General features: G+C 36.3%; 1 protein-coding gene across 10 annotated transcripts in view; it reads right to left on the bottom strand.

The window, feature by feature from the left end:
• The window catches only part of ZNF638 (zinc finger protein 638), a 134201-nt gene that overhangs the window by 804 nt on the left and 111386 nt on the right, over positions 1 to 22011 (bottom strand). For 8 of the 10 annotated variants that reach the window (XM_019827383.3, XM_019827388.3, XM_019827384.3 and 5 more), the window contains 8 exons: positions 19736 to 19861; positions 14424 to 14461; positions 8551 to 9775; positions 7886 to 7951; positions 5322 to 6276; positions 4692 to 4811; positions 1926 to 2024; positions 1086 to 1204 (listed from right to left, as the gene is read on the bottom strand). In XM_019827383.3, the coding sequence (XP_019682942.1) occupies positions 1086 to 1204; positions 1926 to 2024; positions 4692 to 4811; positions 5322 to 6276; positions 7886 to 7951; positions 8551 to 9775; positions 14424 to 14461; positions 19736 to 19861 (2748 nt within the window). The remainder of the gene's footprint in view (positions 1 to 1085; positions 1205 to 1925; positions 2025 to 4691; positions 4812 to 5321; positions 6277 to 7885; positions 7952 to 8550; positions 9776 to 14423; positions 14462 to 19735; positions 19862 to 22011) is intronic. The other 2 variants (XM_011281226.4, XM_011281227.4) reach the window with 2 other exon arrangements.

Below are 22011 nucleotides of genomic sequence, written 5' to 3'. Positions count from 1 at the left end.
AAGAGGTGGCTATACAAGTGGCATTGGGAGACAGCAAAGGAACAGTGATAGAAAGGTACAAAAGCAGCAAAGGGGCCTTTCATGTATGAAAAGGAAAGCCAAGAGAGCTAGGAAAACTGAAAGGTAGTGAGCAATAACAATGAGATCAGAGAAACAGGAATCAGATCTTCATAGCCCTATAAGAAGAAGTCTGGATATTATTCCAAATGTAATACAATGCCAGTGGAAATTTTAAATGGAAAAATGACATGATAAAGTTAAGAGCACAGGTAGTATAGCGTAACAGTTAAGGGTTTGAGGCCAGAATAGAACAGAGCTAGCTTCAAATCCTAGGTCTGCCATGAACTAGCTATGTGAACTTGGGACTAGATACTTGGGTTTAGATACTCTTTAAGCCTGTTTTCCTGATCTTTATAACTGGAACAATAAAAAATTTAAAAAAAAATTTTAAAAGTACATTTTGAATGACACCATCCACCTCCTAGAATTGACAAGGGGAGTAAATATGCTTCCAGCAAATAACAACTCAATAAATGTTAGAGCAGTGTTGATGCCACAGATTCAAGGTAGAGGATATATAAAACAACTCTCAAAGATTCCGGAGGAATCAGAAACACTGCTTCAACTATGGTTAATGATGATTCTCTAAAGTAGTGCTTCCTAAAGATGAGTACAATTTTAAACAGGGGAGAGGGGTTTAAATCCATTTAGGGAATGTGTTAAATAAAGTTTAGCAGATTCTGACTAGACAATTCACAAAATTTAAAAAGCTATGTGTCCATGATTCTGCAAGAGGCCATCAGAATACATGGTTTCCCACACTTTAATGGAGCGTCACATGGGACTAATGACCTGCAGAATCTACTCTGGGGAATGCTGCCAGAGGAAAAGGAATAAAGACTCGGAGTTCCTGGCAAGGTACACTGAAGACTGTACTTTTGAACTGAAGAGGAATGAACAGGTACAAACCTTCAAAAGTTCTCCCAAAGGGAAAGAATGTACATTTTGGGTGGACACTTAAGTAGTTTCATTATAATACTACCCCCTGAAGAATTTCATGAGATGTTAAGAAAAAAAAGAGTTACCTCTGTATTTTGCTTATGACGTGTACTCTTGCAGTGATTTGTCATTGCTTTTTCACCTGAGTAGAAGAGGGAACAAATTGGACAGAAGAATCCAGCCTTCGGTACAAGAAAGTCCAAATCTAGAGGATGGAAGAAAGAGGGGGGAAGAGAGTGGAGGAAAATTAATAATTTATCTATAGCTGTGTTAATTTATCTAAACACAACAAACGTGCTAATCACAATATATATTTACATATAAACATAATATATACGGCTATGTACCTAGGGATCAAGAGCAATTAAGCTTTTAATCACAAAACCAATGTCTCTATCTTTGAATGGATTCTATAATATTCCAGAGCCACCAGGATACCATGACGTTCCTTCAGAATAGCAATTTACTGGAAAATAATCTAAAAGCCTTTGAAATAAACCTTTTTGGAATCCTATTAAAATGAATCAAGAAAAAAAGAGGCAGAACGATGGGTAACTGCTTGAGGAATATGCTGGGTAAACAAATATGGTGCTCCTTAGCTCATTTTAGCTGGCCACAAAACAGTTTGCCAGCCAAGCTTTTCAGCATGTTCTATTTAACTGAAATTTCTGCCTGGGCAAGTATAACTCAATTCTTTCCATAGCAGCAAATGAAGTACAGGAATACAAGGAGAGACATTTCCCAGAATGCAAAAAAAAACCTTGCTAGGCCTAATAAACTGTCTTCAGAAATGCCAATGTGAATTTCTACTCTAAATAATCATCTAAGCAAGGTTACTGCATTAATTATCTGAACAACAGAACGCTTACTACGGTACTGAACTTTTATTTCATATGGAGAAGGAAAAATGTCATGTTTATTTTTACCTTCGGGAACATCAGGTACCACTGATTTCCCTAAAGAATCCTCAATCTTCTTACGTTTTCGTTCTGGTTCTGAATCCTTCAATGCAGATTCTTCATCAACTAAAATCATTAAATTTTCAAGGAAAAAGTTATTCAAAATAGACTTACAGCCTATAAACCTAACATCAGATAGTCCCTGCCTTCAAAGATTAACTTATGGTTCATCTAAGTAAACCTTCCTTGGTTAATCCCACTTGACCACTCTTCCAAGATTCTTCAATGTTAGGAATAAATGGACAAAAGCTAACAGCATATTTTGTTTATATATTGCTCTCAAAAGAACTTAAATGGTAATGGAAGAAGCCCAAGTTCTATAATTACTGTCAAGAGTTAACTAGAGTATGTTAAAGGGCTGGGTTGGGCTGGGAAAGAGTGTGGATTAAGGAGGAAAAGACATGGGCAGAAAATAATTCTGATGCCCTGTACTGAAGCTCTTCCAATCAGGAAAAACTGAGCCTAAACTGACAGACAAGACCCTTGTCAGACAGAATCGTAAGTGAAATTACAAATGTTAAAGCCCCGCAAAGTAATATGTGAGAAACATTCAATGTTAGCAGACTCTGCATAATATGATCTTGGGGGAAAACAAAAATGGGAACTGGTTCCAAGCAATCCTGGTTACCCTCAGTAGCTGTAATACCTTACTGTTACTGTGGTAGTTGACAAATGTCCTTCACACATACACCATCTACTTAGCATTTATCTTGTGTGAGATAGGCAGGTCAAATCATCATTATCCCTATGTCTTCAGAGATGGAGAAAGCAAAACCAAGACACAAGAAACTATAGGCATGCCCAAGGTCGCAAGGCTTGGACAGAGGCTAGAACCAAAGCTTGTGACTTCAAGCTCAGTGTCTCTCCATGCAACTGGGCCACTCTTCAACAAATATGAGGGGATGGACAGGAACTATGAAATCATTATTCCTGGTGTCTTACAAGTCATCAAGTCCTAAAGAGTCAATTAAAAAAGGCTCTCCCTTTTCTTGACTTGATTAAAATAGCCTGTAGTCTCTTCCTACAAAAGTTTATTCCCTCACCAGAGTAATAATAAACTTTCTCAAACATATTTGCTCCAGCTACATTTATCTTGTAATATTAAAAATATATGTTATATATAATTATTTAAATAGATTAGACCAATTATTTTAGGTTTAAAATTATTTAGAAAATTACTTTTGCTTCTGCTAGGTCCTTTTGTCAAATGTATTGTCCATTAACAGAAATAAATTGTTATATAAACAGTATATAAGTCATCTTTATTCTTCAGCTGAGATGAGGCAGTTCTAGACAAGCTGGTAGTTGCAAACAGAAATCCTGGGAGAAAAACACTCTTATGAAATCATGCTAGGAGCTATTTGTCAGATTACCAAACTACTAACTATAGCTTTGTATCAAGGAGAAGTTATGGAGAAGAACACACAAAGAAGGAAGAGTACCCACTTAGCCATGGGAGAGAGCTTCAAGAAAGACATGAACAATAGTAACGAATAATGCAGAGAGGTCAAATAAAACCAAATTAGGAAGAAAAGAAAACAATAAATCAAGCTGGGGGGGGGGGGTTCTCTGTCAACATCAATTTCAGGAAGGTGAATTAGAAAGAAGTCAAAATACATTCAGTTTAATGAGAAGAAGTGAAAACAGGTGATTCCTTCCAGATACTTCGCACTGAAAGCAAAGAGAAGGGGTGGGAACCAGAAGGATTCCCAAGTTAAGGGCATGTTTTTTTTTTTTTTAATGGGAAAGACTTGGCCATATTTTATATGTGAGGTGCCACGGTAGATCAAATACAAGTTGGTAGACAGGGGAGATACTCTATTTGCTCTGGTAAATGGAAATGAAAGCAAGGTTATCCAGGGAGGAATGAGCTGGGTAATGCAGTAGGTGATACAGAGTGGGGAAAAGACCCCTATTATATCTGGTTAGGAAATGAGGAAGAAAGGAGGCCTAGAACAGACTGTGAAAGCAGCACTGAGGGCACAGCTTAGATCAGATTCAATGAACTTGGACTGGATCACAGTTGGTAGTTTTTCCTTAAAGAAGACAGGACAGAAAAGCAAGAGGGCAAGGAGGGTACATCAATGAGAATGGTACAAAGAATACCTTGTAGTGCTGTTTAAAGTCATCCTAGTAGTTGATTTTTTGCTTTAACTCTCTGAATCAGTTAACTTGAGACATGGAACTGTGTGTTTTTTCTTACCCTTTTATAATTTTGCTCTGAATATAATAGACACAGTGACAAATATTTGTTGAGTGACTAGAGTATTCACTCTCACTAGACACTGGTCCTTATTTGTTTCAACATAAATTTTACAATGTTTAGACACCTTGTTTAATCCATTGGCTAGCTGCTTGGCAGCCTCCACAAAGCAAGGGATCTGGGCCCACAAATAAGAATTAAGAAATGATTTCTACTTGAGGCTGCAACATGGTCAGAATAATCTTTTGTGTATCATTTCCACAAAATTGTCGTGTTTTATTTTCATATTCTATCATAAAAGGACTGCCTCCTATTCTGTTATCCCATTCTATTATATTCCATTATCTTCAAGTTACAAAGACAAAAATCTTTATCCAGGTAAGGCTGCCTTCTCTGCCTCACCACCCCCCCACTCTATTTCACTGCTTTTCTACTTTTCTTCTTAGATGGTAGACCTTTGGAATTTCAATGACCACCTTATGTTGTGTTACTTTCTACACTCCTCCCCACTTCCATCAATCCTGCTTTACCTTCACTAATTTGGAAGGCCTCTTCACCTTTCACTGGTTCTGTCGCAACAGCTCTTTCCGATGGTGGTGTTTTCCCAATTCTAACTCTCTTGGTTGGCGTTTTAGCTTTAAAGAGAAAGTCTAATTTATTGCTATAGTAATAGCATGCCATTCTTAGTTCAGAAATTATTTTGATCTTCCTAAAGTGAGCTAAACCTATTACTCTATACCATCAAAATATTACTCGACAGTGAAATGGTACCTTTACAGATTTTTCTAAATCCTAAATCTAAGGAAAAACTGGGAAGCAGTCTGGTATAATAACATCCTTCTATTCATCAAAAGCTGTGTTTTCCAGTAACACAAATATACCATTTTCATTCCAATTGTAATTTGGGCACTCTAGTTTGCTTTCCAGCTTTGTCATCTTTTCTTGAGGTATGATAACTTGGGACAAAGTCTGCTCTATAGTTAAAAGAAATCTGTGAACTTGCACACATTTCTTTGGATAGTATCACTGGCCATATAACTGCTTGTTGACTTCTTATATTAACACAGGAAAAATTATTAGTAATGCTGCAACATCTATTTTAAAAATTGAAAATGAAATCCCCTCATAAAGCAGAAAAACTACCACTTCTAAATATCTACCTGCTAAATGTCTTTCAATCATGGTTTTCAGATCTTCTTCCATAACATTCTCATTTATTGGACCAATGTGGGACAAGGCTTCAAGCTTCATCTTCTTTGTGTCCACAGCTCTCTTCTTTCTATCCCCCCTTTTATCTGTGGGATGGTCATTTTTGCTTTGTGCTAATTCAACTTTTAAATCATTGTCTCCATCTTCCTCCTCTCCAACTTCATCAACAGTAACAAAATTAAGCTCTTCTTTAAGGTTGTTAAAATCTGCCAGGGAGTCTTCATCCTCTTCAGTTACTTCATCCAAAGTCACTAAATGCAAATCACTGCTGTCATCCTGTATCTCATCTACAGTAACTAAGGTAGAAGGGTCTTCAGGCATCTGGGAAGAAATGAACCCAATGGGATCCCTTCCAGTATTTCCCTCATCTCCTTTAGTATTTAAAGTGGTAAAACTTAAGTCTGCCGATTCATTTAAAGGTAGCTCCTCAACTTCTCCAATTTCATCCACAGTTACCAAGCGTTCCTGTTTGAGGAGATCTTGCTCTTCAGCCACTGACAGTACAGTAACATCTTTAGGTTCACTATGGGAAATGCAATCATCTTGATCAATTAACTCATCTAACGTAAGAAGTGAATTTGAATTTTTTACCATTTCTTCCATATTTATTTCTTCTTCATCAATTACTTCATCCACAGTGACTAGAGCTTGTGCTAGATGTGCAGCTCCATCTTCCTCTTCCCCAATCTCATCCAATGTTACAAAAGATAATTCCCCCTCAACAACACGAGGGGCAGAAGTTTTCCCCTTCTTCTTCTTTAAGTTAAGCTCAGAGGAAGGGGTATTTTTCAGAGCTTCTTTTCTTTTTCCCTTTAGTGGGTTCTGCTTGGCTTGAAAAGGATTTACTTCTTCTATAACCTCATCTACTGTGACAAATTCATCCAAATTAAATGGAAATGATGATTCCTGTTGAAAAGATTAAAAAAAAAAAATCACAGAACTGTGAACAGAACCAGATACCAACAACTGGTCAGGTTCCAAATAATCTCAGTAAATGTGCATGAAGGATCATCTGTGAGAATTTCAGGGCAAAGAAATTTCCTATAGGCTGAGAGAAGCTAGTTTTTAAAGCCCCACAAATGAATCAGCTCTAATTCATAATAAACAACACCAAAGGTAAAATCTTAACAAGATCAACCTACTTTCACCTTTACTTAATTTCAGTAAGATTACAATTATTTCCTAAGTGATATATGAGTTTTGAAATATGAAACACAAAAATACTACACTTAAAAGCACTTACCAATTACAACAATGTAAAGAATTTACTGTTCCCTGTTAAATGTTACCTAACAAGTGTTCTAGGAGACTTATCGGACTATTAAAAGTACCTCAAATGTAGCCGGAAAGTAAATAGCTAAGTAGATTGCTCCATTAACCAATTAAGATATACAGCATTAATATGAAGTTTATTCTTACTAAGTAAGACTTAATGTCAAATACAACTGCATTTGGAAGAAAAAAAAAAAAACAACAGTATGTGGGATGCCTGGGTGGTTCAGCCGATTAGGCGTTCAACTCTTGATTTCAGCTCAAGTCATGATCTTATGATTGTGAGATCAAGCCCCATGTTGGCTCCACACTGAGCATGGAGCCTGCTTGGGATCCTGTCCGTCTCTCCCTCTGACCCTCCCTCACTTGCACACACTTTCTCTCTCTCAAAATTTAATTCTAAAAGAGACAGAGACAGAGAGAGAGAGAAAAAACAGTATCTGTAATTTGAAAAATGGTGTTAATACTAAAGAAAATAATCCCCAACAGGCCTCCTACAAACTTAGTATGCTATCAACAATCAATTACTAGTATATATAATGACATTAGAACATACACTCAGTAAGGGGGTGGGGGAGGGAACGGACATGTAAGCATTTGTAATACCCACTTATTAAGACAACAGAAATAACTGTTATCCTTACTTCTGCTTCTTAATACTACCATTTCTCCTTGCCCTGAATAAAATAGGCCCCAAATCATCCCTTACCAGGGTAAAAAAATAAAATGACTAAAAAAATATTTTATGCATGGTAGGAAACCTAAAATATCAAACAACAACAACAACAAAAAGAAGACATTTATTTGGCAGTAGAACTTAGTACCAGGAAAGTAAATCTTAAGAGCCCATCCAGTTAGGTTAAATTGAGCATCTCAAAAGGAAGACCTGTTTGCAAGTTCCACAGAATGGCAAGGACCCCAGTCAAACACCGGTCTTCTTTACACATGTGCTTTTATTCTGTTTATAACCTATTGCCACCAATATAAGACTGGAGGGATTTTCCTATTTTAATTCCCTTCCTACCCCTGCCTAATTTTTGCCCTGCACCATGAACACAAACCATTTAGCCTAGCTCAAGGTCAAAAACCAAATTGGTGGTAGGGTCAAAAAAAAGGTATCTCATTCCTATCCCTTGCTCTGTATCAAAGTGACTATTACAGGAGAGACACAAGTTACACCACAGATGAACTCTTCTGTTGAAGGACAGAATAGAAGGCTTAATGTTAGTGACTTGTTTCTTACCTCTTTAGATTTGGAACTTCTACCAGTGGTGCCTTTAGGATTCTTAGTGTTTTGCCCAGCCAAAGTCTGAAACATTAAGTAAAAAAATATAGAAAAACAGAATTTACAACTATGTTATTAATGTCCTTAAAAAAAAAAAAAAAAGAATCCAAACACCAAACAATATCCAAACACATTTAATTATGCAAACAGTTAACAGGTATAGCACACTAAGTCAACAATCATTTAACAGTACAGGCATCATCTCTGTAAGCTGTAGTTAAATTGTTTTATTGATCTTTTCTTCCCTATAGCCACAATGTCTAAGTTGGGCAATCAGTAAGCTGATAAAGGAAGCTTCACTTTAAGAAAGAAAACCGTTTCCCATTCAGAAGCAGAGTGCTAAGTCACCTCAGGACATTCACTGCAGAATTTTTTTTAAACCAGTTATATTTCTGACCACATTTTATCCAAATAACGTTTTTCAAACCTGTTAATAAATTACTAACTTGAGCTTATTATTTAAATGTCTATTGGCTTAACTCGATGGAATCATTAAGAGAAACTGAGTTTGGGAGTGGAGTGAGGAGATGAAAGTACAAAACAAGATTACATCTCCTACTCCAAAGCTACCACAGCAGAGCTATTTCAAAGATACACTGAGCCATTCTTCCTACCCTCCTCACCTTATTGTTGCTGTCATCCCGTTTCATGATGGAAGGTCTAGCCTCTGTTTCCTGAGATTGTTTTGTAATATCCCTGTAATCCAGTTTAGAATCCTTGCCTTGCAGGGCTGAGATCCTTCCACTGCCTCCTCTGGTAACACCGCAATGAGTGGGTCTGAATTTATTGCTGTTTTCAGCCAAGCCTGACCTGGCACTTGGAGGTTTAAGGAGACCCAATTCCTTGGCTGAAAGTTTCTTTTCAGCATTTATTTGATCTCTGAGTACAGATTTTAGAAAACTTTTCTGGTTTTCAGATTTTGAAGCTGTAGCTTTTGCCTTTGGAGAGGAGACCATACCAGCCTTGATGCTTGATTTAGTGCTAGATGTATTTGATACAGCCAACATACTAGTTTTACTAGTTTCATCAGGCTTGTTGGCCTGACCCATTCCTTTATTTGGGTATGCCTTGATCACAGCATTTTCTGCAGGCTTTTCTTTCACTGCTGCCATAACCTTTTCCAACTTCTCTGCAACCATCCTAGCATCATTCCTTTCAGCCTTTTCTGTTCCTATCTGCAGATCCATTCTGGTTTCCTTACTATTAATTTCATTCTTCTCCTTTTCATCCATGTTACTTTTCTCAGGAATTCCCTTTTTGTTCACTGCTTTCTCATCCCCAATGGCAATTCCAGGTACTAAGGCCACAACACAAGGAGATGGTACTATTTCTGAAACAGTTTCGTGTTTGTCCACTTCAGCTACAGCTTCTATCATAGACTGTGTAATCCCAGAAAAGAAATCTTCTGCTTCAGCTGGAGATTCTTCTAGAATTCCTTTAATGTTCCTTTCTTCTATAAATGCACTGTCAGATGTAGATAATTCTGTTTCAGGGTTAATAATTTCTGCCTCTTCCTTCTCAAAGTCACTGGTATACACCTGCTGATTTAAAACACACTCCTCTACATTTTCAGTAAATAATTCAATACTGATTGGAGTGGATGCTACAAGAGGAATTTCCACTTTGACCTCTTCTCCTTGAGTTTCAACTTCCAACGTTTCAATAGCAAAGTCAGAGTCACATAGTGCTTTTTCAGGTTCTTCCACACAAGGTTCTTCCAGCTGTACGGAAGTTTCTGTTTCAATGTTGGGAACAGTTTCTTCTTCAACCTCACTAGGTTTAACAGAGGGACTATCAGCTGCTGTTTGCACCTCACTTTCATCAACTGGACTGTTTTTCAAGTCAGGGCTAAAAGTATTTAAAAACAAACAAAAAAAAGAACACAAACAAAAACACAAACAAAAATCAAACTATGATGAGAATTCAACCATTATAAATAATCCTGTTGATGCCAATTGTTAAGACTTCCTGATGCATTAGTAATAAGCACTGGGAAATCCAGCCAATAGGCATTAAAATGGTAAAGATGTTTTGACATAAATATGTAAACAATATAAAATTTTTAAAAAGATCCTCCATTGCATTGAAGATTTCTTCTTAGTTCAAAGGAAATAATGACAAAACTATGATAACTGATAAAATTCTTCTAACCAATTTTTTTCCTTCTGGGTCACGTTTGCACTAGACATGAGAAGGCTGAATGTGAGACATCTCAAATTATTAAGATCTTCCCAAGAGTGCTAACTAAAATAATAAAATATATGTATAGTTCTACAATGAAACTAATAATCCATGCATTGAAATTTAAAATTTTAAGTGAATCTTACCTAAAATGAACAGAAAAAGAAACTGGTAGGGAGAAAGGCTATACTCTTAACCATGTCAACTCTTTTTTTTTTTTTTTTGGATGTGAGACAGATTTGTTTTTCCCAAGAACTGTATTTATTACTAATAGTAATACGTAAAAGAAATCTTTCTTTGGAAGTATCTTTTAAATACTCTATTGGATTCAAAGTTAGAGGTAAAACTAATAGAATCACCTTAACATAAAGTATGTGCCTGAGTGAGAAAGTACATATTAAAAGAAATCTTTCCAGTTACAGAAGAATAATTTAGAATTCTGAAGTCTTAAGCAAAATTGTTCAGAAGAAATGGAGAAAATGCATGGCAAGTATATATAATTGATCTTTTTTCACTGTGGTCTTCCTAAATCCAAAGTAAACAAAAGTGTATGTGATTCTGTAATTCAACTTCTTTCACTGAGACAGAGACAGAATAACTTTTTATATTAATGTTCCATAGATCAGAGGTTATCCTGAAGAATGACAAGGAAAATCTGAGCTTCCGAAGCAATGCTATCAAAACAAATCAAATGTAACAAATACATCCACTTAATTACATTAGAAGCAGTACATTAGAGGAAGACATCAGAATGCCATTTCAATACCTCATAGTAAAGAATATTGGTTTTTGTCCTCCTAGTTTTCAAGGAAGGAGGGGATGAGACATCCGCTCGATATGATTCTCAGAGGATGGCTATATACCTTTTAGTTAATGCAAGATGAGGCATATCAGTGTCCTGAGATGTTAACATTTCAAAACTTTGGAAAAAGTAAGTGCTACCGTATCAGGGTCTAATCATTTCAGACAATAAACTGGTCTTCCCCTCCAAAGATGGTTAAGTTTAAACTTCCAAAGGAAAAAAATGTTCTAAGAGATTGGAGAAACACCTCTTGATGAAAAGTTATAAAGGCAGAATTTGAGAAATTTAAGTTCAAAAGTCAGTAATGACAGACTTTAATCCGTATGTATTCTATTCATTTATATAACCTTCCTTTATATGCTGAAAGGGTTTAAAACTTTTTATTTGAAATAATTCACATCCCTTATATTCAAAAATACCAATGGCTGATTTTAAGGGTTCCAAATCCTTCGAACTAGTCAAAATAAAACTTGTGGCCAAGTACAAATATGACAAAGATAAGAAAAACTTGTGACATTTAGTTATAGCAGTTATGTAAATAATTGCTTCTCAAAATGTAAGCTTTCATTTTTAAATTTACAAGACTCATTTTCAATAAAGAAGATTAAATTCAAACTCCTGCCTCATTATAGAACTAAACCATTAACACTAAAGGCTTTATAAATTAGAGCTATACAAAAACACCAAATCTACTGAGCTAAAGGAAAACAATGGAGACGTTGATTCCTGGCTCTAGGACATAGTAAGTCCTTCCACTTTACCATATTTAAGGTTTGTCAAAAAAAAGCTATTATCTTTTATACAAATCACTATGCAGTTCCATACTTCAGAGAGCATGGACCTACTTAGATAAATGGCTTAATACGACGTTTGTTTATATGCATTTGTCTTTTAAAATTATAGTGCTTTCTTCATAGATTTCATTTACCAAAAACTAACATCTAGTTTTCTGGCTAATATGGGAAAAAGCCTCCGTGTTCATCAAGTTAGCCTGGAGAGTCAATTTGAGATGTCAAATAAATGAATTATTAACACCGAAGTATAAAAAAAAAAAAGTCTTTTAAAGATCAAAGGAATACACAGTCAAGTTTTGGGAAATGGCACAAAAAAGAAATAGGAAAGACATCCAGGATATAGGTATCTAATTTCCAACCCTGTCCCACTTCCACCTCCCCATAAATACCAGGGTTTCAAAACTCAAAAAAAAGCTGGACATGAGAACAAAGGTTAATACCATACCCTACACTTTGCGAGAAACTTTAGACTACCATTTAACAATACTGAAGATTAGTATTTACATTTCAGAGGGCCACTGGGAAGTTCCCAACATTATTAACGAGTTGGTGAAAACTGCACTTTGCATCCTTAATCACATGGTAAGTAAATAATGTTTACATGGGAGGGAATGAGAACAGGCAAAATGTAGAATATTATTAATACATCCATAGATTTCCTTTAAAAACAGGAAATACATTTAAATACATTAAACTAATTATAAACAAAATAATCACGTCAAGATGAATTAGCACTCAAAAGTGCCTCAAAAACAAAAACAACACAAGCACCAGTATTTTCCCAGGATCACTTTACTCCGATAAAGAAATGTGAAGTATTCAGGCCCCATCCCACGTCTTTTTCTCTAATGTATGTAAGTCAGAAAAAACTGCAAAACGGAAATTAAGTTATTAGTACTAGAATTTTAAAAGTGAATTTTATAAGATTAAACAACTATCTGTAAATTCATTAAGAAGTATCTTTGGGGTGCCTGGGTAGCTCAGCTGGTTGAGCGTCTGACTCTATTTCAGCTCAGGTTATGATCTCATGGTTGGTGGGTTTGAGCCCCACACCAGGCTCTGGCTGACAAAGAGACCACATGGGATTCTCTCTCTAACCCCCTCTCTGCCCATCCCCTGCTCACACGCACACAGGCTCACTCTCTCTTTCTCTCAAAAATAAACAAACTTAAAAAAAAGAAAGGATAGGGGCGCCTGGGTGGTTCAGTGGGTTGAGCATCTGACTTCGGCTCAGGTCATGATCTTACAGTCTGTGTGCATTCGAGCCCTGTGTCCGGCTCTGTGCTGACAGCTCAGAGCCTGAAGCGTGCTTCCGATTCTGTGTCTCCCTCCCTCTCTGCCCCTCTACTGTTTTACACTCTGTCTCTCAATCTCTCTCTCTCAAAAATAAAATAAACATTAAAAAAAATTAAAAAAAAAAAAAAAAAAAAGATCTTAGATTTTAAAAGGTGAGTCAAATAATGAGAGGAAAAAATGACCAGAACACAGACAATAGCTGTTCGTGCAGACCTGAAACTATGTCAAATGAAATACATAAGATGAATTTTTGGAAGAGCCTACTCACTTAATCAGCCAGAGTTAGTGTGGCCAAACTGTAGGTCTACCTATATTACATGTGGCATTACCACTCAATAAGCCCTTTGTGGGCTTCTATATTCAACAGTGCTGTTGGCATTACGTCTTAGACATGTGAACATAATTGGTATTAATAATGTACAATTTAAAAAAGTCTGTACTGACACGTACAGCAAACCTAATTGCTTAAAGTTACCAACATATTTTGAAGTACTCTTAATTATCTTTATCATTTAAAAGCCTCATGTAAGAATTACTAAGACAAACGGAAGCAACTAGTGGCTCAGTCAGGTGAGCATCCCACTTCAGCTCAGGTCATGATCTTAAAATTAGTGCATCAAATAAAACAAAATACCCATATTTAAACACTTTCAAAATGCTCTTTCAAACTGATAAGCTCTTACTATAAAGACTCTAACAGGGGCAAATCACTTAGTATTAAAAAGGGAAAAGAATTCTAAATCAGTGATTCTCAATGAAAAGCAGTAAAAAGAAGGTAATTAATTGGTTGAGGCAAAAGTGGTTATAAGGGTGAGAAAGTTACTAAGAAGAGGGTGTATTATATATAGTCTAAATAAGACTGGGAGTCACTAGTTTGTATAAACACATAAGAACAAGTTTTCATCTTTTATCCAAGTTTTCAAACATTATTTTGTTTTATAATAAATATCCTTCCCCCAGTTGTTTTCAAAAAGTATCAAAATACATACTGAATACTTTCTTTTTTGGTTTTAAGTCAATGAAATTTTATTACTGTGTTTAACTTTTCTGGGATAGAAAAATCTAACAAGAATACTGATAACAGAAATTGAGTTGTTCAAGCGTCCTCGCGAAACATTTCATAAAGAAGTCATATTTGTGTATTTAATTCAAACTGAGTTTACATATTTGGTTTTTCTAAAGTATCAGTAAATACCTTACAGAGACTAAAAAACAAAACAAAGCTCCCTCAGTCAGAAAAAAAACAAAAAACAAAAAACAAACCAAAGACACACAAACTGCCCCACACTTCATATATATAACACAAAATGGACATGGAAGATACAAACTTTTTGCTACAAGTGAACAATTACTATAAAAGGCAGAAACAAAATTCAGTAATTAAATACTATGCAAAAATGACAGCAAACTTAAAGCAACATACCTTTCTTTTCCTAGTTCTGGGTCTTTGTCAGCTTGAGCCTGTAACACAATTCCACATTTCATTAGAGGCTATTCTACCGGATTTTAAATATTTAACCCATCAGTGCAATGTTTTCAGTTCTTAAAATCTAAGCTAAAGAAGCAAGACCACATCTTAAAAATAAAACGGTTTTCAGTGTCCACTTTAAATTTCAGATTCTAGAATTTTCTTCTCATTAAAAAGCCCTAAGGTAGGTTATAGAGAATAAGTGACACACAGAAATTAATCACAGAAAGTCTCAATGTTGATACAAACAAGAAACTTTTTTAACTTTAAAAGCTTAGAATTAACTGCCTTTTTTAAAAGAATAAAAACCATCAACATCTTCATTGTGCAATTATTATTTAAAAAAACTACTTATAAGAAAGACTACTGAGGATGGCTGGAAGGGTGTTGGGTGGGGCGAAGGGCTAAATGGGCAATGGGCATTAAGGAGGGCATTTGTTGAGGGGTGCCTGGGTGGCTCAGTCGAGTGAGTGTCCAACTTCAGCTCAGGTCATGATCTCACTGTTCATGGGTTTGAGCCCCGCATCGGGCTCTGCACTGACAGCTCAGAGCCTGGAACCTGCTTCAGATTCTCTGTCTCCCTCTCTCTCTGTCCCTCCCCTGCTGGTGCTCTCTCTCTCTCTCTCAAAAATAAGCACTATAATAATAATAATAATAATAATAATAATAATAATAATAATAATAAAAGGAAGGCACTTGTTGGGATGCACACTGTGTTGCTATAAGTGGTGAATCACTAAATTCTATTCCTGAAATCATTATTACACTACATGTTAACTAACTTGGATTTAAATAATAGTAAAAACAATCTTAAAAAAAAAAAAAGGCTTTCTATTCAAAACACCTAGAAGTGCTGAGCAAAATTTAACAATAATCCTTTTAAACATGTATCTAAACCACTAAAAAATAATGTCCTAGGGCCCAAAATGGAAATTAAAATTCAATGCGTATGGGGGCACCTGGGTGGCTCAGGTCATGCATGATCTCATGGTTTGTGAGTCTGAGCCCTGCACTGGGATCTCTGCTGTCTGGGCAAAGCCCACTTCAGATCCTGTCCTCCTCTCTCTCTGTCCCTTCCCTCCACCTCCCACGCATGTGCTCTCTCTCTCTCTCTTTCTCTCTCAAAAATAAAAGAAGTTTATAAACAGATAGATAACATTCGATGCCTATGTAACCAACACTGGTCCAGGCACTGGACACATCAGTGAACAAAATAGCAAAAACTGTCTGCTCTTTAGAGCTTATACATACTAGCTATATGCTTTTTCTGTGGGAATCATGTGTATTCTGAGTGGGGAATTATCTTTCTCTATATTTTGTCAGATTAAAAAGTGAAAATTATACTTTAAAGAAATTGAACAATGTGCCTAGAGAGGATTCCTGGTGTGGGTGATGGGAGTCCCAGGCCTTCGTTACTGGGGCATCTTGCTAGGCAGTCTACAGTGTAATGATACATAAAGATGAGAGTTGATAAGCGCCAATCACAGTATTTACAATCAATCTTCCCATTCACAGGAGAAACTTATGGGGGGGGGGGGAGCTGTATGATAGTAGAGGAAATCTATACCAGATACCCTTATTAGCTAGCTTGCTTCTTTATTCATAAATGAGAAAAACAAATGCACAACAGAAAGCAAGATAAGCATACAAAACAGACTGAAGATATTTCAGAGAACTGCAATCAGTTCCAACTGAAATCCACAAAATCAGTTACAGGTGTTACTTCCAGAAAGACAGAAACACTAAAGAGGAAGACTTTCTTTGGGAAAAGGAACACACCAATCTTTATAAATTCACTGAGTGCTCTAAGCAGGATATATGAAGTCCCAAACCAAGATAAAACCTTCTTCACTGCTAGCTAGCCATACTGATCCTCCTTGGAGTTCATGAATCATCAACTCTGTCCTTAAGGACTTAGCACTTGCTCTTCTTCTTTAAAAACCTCCCTTCCTTTTTATTTGTAGAGCTTGCTCTCTTACTTTGTTCAGGTCTCAAATAACTATTCCTCAGAGGGGCTATCCTTGACAACCCTAAAATACACATTCGCCCCCATCTATTACTCTCTCTACCTCTTTATCTTGATTGGTCTCCATAGCACTTCATAGCATTTTTTACCACTTGACGTGTGTGTGTGTGTGTGTGCGTGTGTGCGTGCATGAGTGAGAGAGAGAGACAGACAGACAGACACATACACACATACAGAGATTTATAGATTTATAGTCTGTCTTCTCTATTAAAATATAAGCTCCTTGAAGACTTGGGACATCAACTCCTCTGTTTATCCATGTATTCCAACACCTAAAATAATGCTGGCATATAGATAAGGCATTAGATAAATACCTGCTTAATGAATAAATGAATAAAAGCTGAAAGCCTTCAAAAGAAAAAAATACATGAGATATGATTAGAATCAGCTTTCTCCTTAACAATACAGGTTAAGGGGCACCTGGCTGGCTCAGTCAGTAGAGCATGTGACTCTTGATCTTGGGGTTGTGAGTTCAAGTCCCATGCTAATTGTAGAGAATACTTAAAAAAAAAAAAAAAAAACCCAGTACAGGTGAGGAGCACAGAATTCTCCATCTAGAAAACCTATCAATGAAATATGTAAAAGCAAAATAAAGTCAATTTCAAATATGCAGGGATTCAGAGTGTTGACTGTCCATACACAATTTCTGCGGAAAATTATTTGATGATGTAATCTAGCAAACAGAAAAGCAATCCAAGAGAGGAGGAGATACAGAATCCAAGAAATAACAGAAGTAACTCAGAAGAGCAATAAAAATAAAGTAAACATATACAGTTGCTTTACAAAACAAATGGCCATAAATTTAGAAAAGTCAAAAGAATCGCTCTAACAAGAGTAGATTCTATTCAACAAATAGTAATTAAGTTATATAACCTGAAGAACATGAAGACAATCATCCTTTTTCCTCTCAATAACAACCCCTACCCCAAACTACAGGAAATAATCCAAATACTGAAGAAAACAAAAACACAGCATCATTTTGAAAAACGAATGGGAATATAAGAAAGTCACCTCCAACTGTACAAGATACTGTATTTCCTTCTTTTTTTTTTTTTTTAATTTTTTTTTTTCAACGTTTATTTATTTTTGGGACAGAGAGAGACAGAGCATGAACGGGGGAGGGGCAGAGAGAGAGGGAGGCACAGAATCGGAAACAGGCTCCAGGCTCTGAGCCATCAGCCCAGAGCCTGATGCGGGGCTCGAACTCATGGACCGCGAGATCGTGACCTGGCTGAAGTCGGACGCTTAACCGACTGTGCCACCCAGGCGCCCCCGTATTTCCTTCTTTTTTTTTTTTTTTTTTTCAACGTTTATTCATTTTTGGGACAGAGAGAGACAGAGCATGAACGGGGGAGGGGCAGAGAGAGAGGGAGACATAGAATCAGAAACAGGCTCCAGGCTCTGAGCCATCAGCCCAGAGCCTGACGCGGGGCTCGAACCCACGGACTGCGAGATCGTGACCTGGCTGAAGTCGGACGCTTAACCGACTGCGCCACCCAGGCGCCCCCCCGTATTTCCTTCTTTACACCACCCTGATACTACTGAATTCTGTAGTTAGTATCTTTTAAAAAAAAATTTTTTTTTAATGTTTATTTTTGAGACAGAGGGAGACAAAGCTGAGTGGGGTAGGGGCATAGAGAGAGAGAGACACAGAATCTGAAACAGGCTCCGGGCTCTGAGCTGTCAGCACAGAGCCCGATGCGGGGCTCGAACCCACAAACTGTGAGACCATGACCTGAGCCAAAGTCGGACGCTTAACCAACTGAGCCACCCAGGCACCCCTGTAGTATCTTCTTAATCAAGATATCAAAAATACAGATATTAGTTTTTAGTACTTAGAATTAAGCCTTCATGCTTCATATGCAGGGTAACTATAGTTACATAACTAAAGGTTGTAACAAACACCTGTGTAAGTAACATTACAGGTAACAAAAATGAAAGGGGGAGGGTGTTGAAGAGGGTAATACAAGGATGCTAATTACTTAATTAACTCATTATAAACACAGTAAATTAAAACCTGTCATTTAAAACATTTCGGGACATGATTTATTTCCATTTCCTAGTCTAGCTTTCATTACTTCTCATAGAGACTATTACAATACCTTGAAATTAGTCTACCTGCTTCAACCATCAATTTACCATTTTTTGAATCAATATAATGGACACTATGTGACATGCTCAAGACTACGAGGCTGTCTTATCAGTGGTGGAGCTAAGTCTTTGTTCTTATGTTCTTCAATTTAATAAGCCATAACAATAAGGTTCTGAATAAAAGCTTGGGCAGTAAAGTTATCAATTCAGGCAGAGGTTTTTGATAATTTTCACTTCATTTTCTTTAGGTCTAAAGATGTGGGACTGTATTTTTAGAAAAATAATTTCTATATCATCAATGTTTACTATAATTCTGAACAATGTCATAACAAAAATATCAAAAACACAAAATTTTAAAAATACAATATTCTGTTGAGATGCTAAAAACTTTTAAAATTGTTTCTGAAATTATCAGCTTAAGTCACTTATATTTGTCTGAAATCAGTACCTACCACATGATACATTTACTTATAGATGCTCTATTTAATTTGGCTTTAGATGGTGGAATTGCATTTTTTCTTGAGCTAGCATATGATTTTTGGCACATTAATAAACAAAAAAAAAACCCATGCAGACACCAAATATAGACCCTATTATTTACCTCCTATTATGGAGATACAATGAAACTATTACAGAAAACGTGTTAATTCTTTCGAAGGTGGTTTACTTATCATTTTCATACATGTATTATTACTGTGTAAGCCAATAATCTGTAACTCTTATGTCTTATACAAGAGTTTAAAATAAATTAAAGAAAGAAATAAACAAATTTCTATCAGCAAAAGGCCAAAATGGACCAAAAGTAGACTCTGCATTCTGGAGATAATTATGACCATGTTACATATATAGAATCATTCTACACATATGTCTGTAATAAGTATCAGAATGAACATGTTACATTTTTCAAAATTACTTCACATGACTGTAATTTAAACAAATTTATACTGCGCCATAAACCATGACAATTGGAGTAGTGATTGCAACACAAATTTTTAAAAGAATGTCTAAACTTAGTACCAATTTGACTACTCTCCAAGAATAATTCTTAAAAAATTTCCTTCAGAGTACCTCTTTCTAGTTTTGGAAGAATGACCTTTACAGTTTTTTTTCATTTTCTAAAAGCACAGAAGTTTATACAAAATAATCTTACCTCTGATGAATCCATCTTTGGAGATAATGTGCAGGTCAATACATGGTCACCTATGTTCTGTGGATTTTGTTTCAGAAAGCTATACATTGACTGAGCAGATTCAGGGCTATCTAACTGAAGAATTGCCTTTGGAGAAGATAAAAAAAAAAAATTAAGTAGCTCCTAAAAACAAAACACAACAAAACAAAACAAAACAGACCTAAAGTACAATTGCCATATGATCCAGGAATTCCACCCAAAATAATTGTAAGCAGGGACTCTAATGGACATCTGTATGCCCATGTTCATATCAGTGTTATTCACAATAGTCAAAAGGTGGAAGCAACCTAGTATCTATCAACGGATGAGTAGATAAATGAAAATGTGATATATGCAAACAATGGATTACTATTCAGCTTTATTTTTATTTACTTATTTTCAGAGACAGAGAGAGAGAGAGAGAGAGAGAGAGAGAGAGGCAGGCAGAGAGGCAGAGAGAGAGGGAGAGGGAAATTCCAAGCAGTCTCTGCACCATCAGCCTGGAGCTGGATGCAGTGCTCACACCCACAGAACCGTGAGATCATGACTGAGCTGAAACCAAGAGAGTCAGAAGCTTAACCAACTAAACCATCCAAGTGCCCCTATTATTCAGCTTTAAAAAGGAAGGTAATTCTGACATGTTACAATATATTCTGAAGACTTTAGACTAAGTGAAATAAGCCAATCGCAAAAGATCAAATATTGTATGATTCCACTTATGTGAGGTAGCTGGAGTAGTCAAATTCATAGAGATAGAAAGTAAAATGGTAGAATGGTGGTTGTCAGCAGCTAGGAAGAGGGGGAAGGAGGAATTACTGTTTAATGGACAGAGGGTTTCAGTTTGGGAAGATAAAAAAAGTTCTGGAGATGGATAGTGGTAATGGTTGTTTAACAACATGAATATACTTAATGCCACTGAATGGAAACTTAAACAGGGTTAAAACAAAAAGTTCAACAAAAACACTTTCTAATTTTTATAAAGAATGGATATATTTTTCTTCCAGACTTCAAATGTGATTTCAAAGGTGAGGTAAATCTTCATTTCAAAGGAAACAAGAGAAAACAATCCTTAAAATGTTGCAAAATCAAGGCAAAATGGCAAAGTATGATAGGTATTTTTAAGAAATTTAAAGAATACCTACCAAAAAATTAAACTTATCAAAATTCCTTATGCCATCTGTCATCTCCCTTCCCTATGTCACACTATTTCTAAAGTATTTAACAATCTAACATGCTCTATGTATCAGAAGCATGTCAAAATTAGTCATCTACTTTTGATGAATTAGGTGCTTTTTCAGAAGCAAACATTCTCAACTCTGATATGAAATGCTACTTTTCTAGGTAATACATGCTTCACCAAAATCTAGTTTTAGGGGTACCTGGATGGCTTAGTCAGTTAAGTATCTAACTTCAGCTCAGGTCATGATCTCACAGTTCAAAAGTTTGAGTCCTGCATCAGGCTCTGCACTGACAACTCTGAGCCTGGAGCCTGCTTCAGATTCTCTATCTCCCTTTCTCTCTCTGCCCCCTCCTCCTCTTAGGCGCAGGCGCGCACTCTCTCTCCCTCTTGCAAAAATAAACATTTTTCTATTAAAAATCTAATTTTAAGTATCTGAATTAAATATTAAACACAGAGGGCACAGCAAATGTAAAGAGGTTAACAATTTCTTTTAAGGAAGGAAGCCAAACCATGAAGTAAAGGGCTGATCATTTTATACTTCTTCCCATATAACTAAACAAAGAGACCAAACAACTCTCTATGTGTTTTATGGCTGGAAGGGACTTTAGGAACTATCTGGCAACACCTTTTTTCAACTTAGATGAGAACTAAAAGTGTAAGCCAACTCAGCCAAGGTCACAAAAGTAATTAAGCTTAGATGAACTCAAATCTGACAGCTCAGAGCCTGGAACCTGCTTTGGATTTTGTGTCTCCCTCTCTCTCTGCCTCTCTCTCTCTCTCAAAAATAAATAAACATTAAAGAACAAAAACAGAAACAAAAAGCTAGGAGTTCTGAGGAGAAAGTGATCATCTCTTGCTTCTTATCACAGCATAGGAAAAAATATGCTGATCTATCATAGTGCTGCTAAGAAATTAAATAATGTTTATAGGCGCTTCAGTTCAGAAGATGAATTATAAGTTGCAAACCCATGTGGCACATGGGTGGCTCAGTTGGTTAAGCATCTGACTCTTAATTTCAGCCTAGGTCATGATCTCACAGTTCATGAGTTTGAGCCCTGTGTTGGGCTCTGCAGTGACA

Source organism: Felis catus, chromosome A3, assembly GCF_018350175.1.
Source record: "Felis catus isolate Fca126 chromosome A3, F.catus_Fca126_mat1.0, whole genome shotgun sequence".
NCBI classification, from domain to species: domain Eukaryota; kingdom Metazoa; phylum Chordata; class Mammalia; order Carnivora; family Felidae; genus Felis; species Felis catus.
This window is presented reverse-complemented; position numbering and strand designations above follow the sequence as displayed.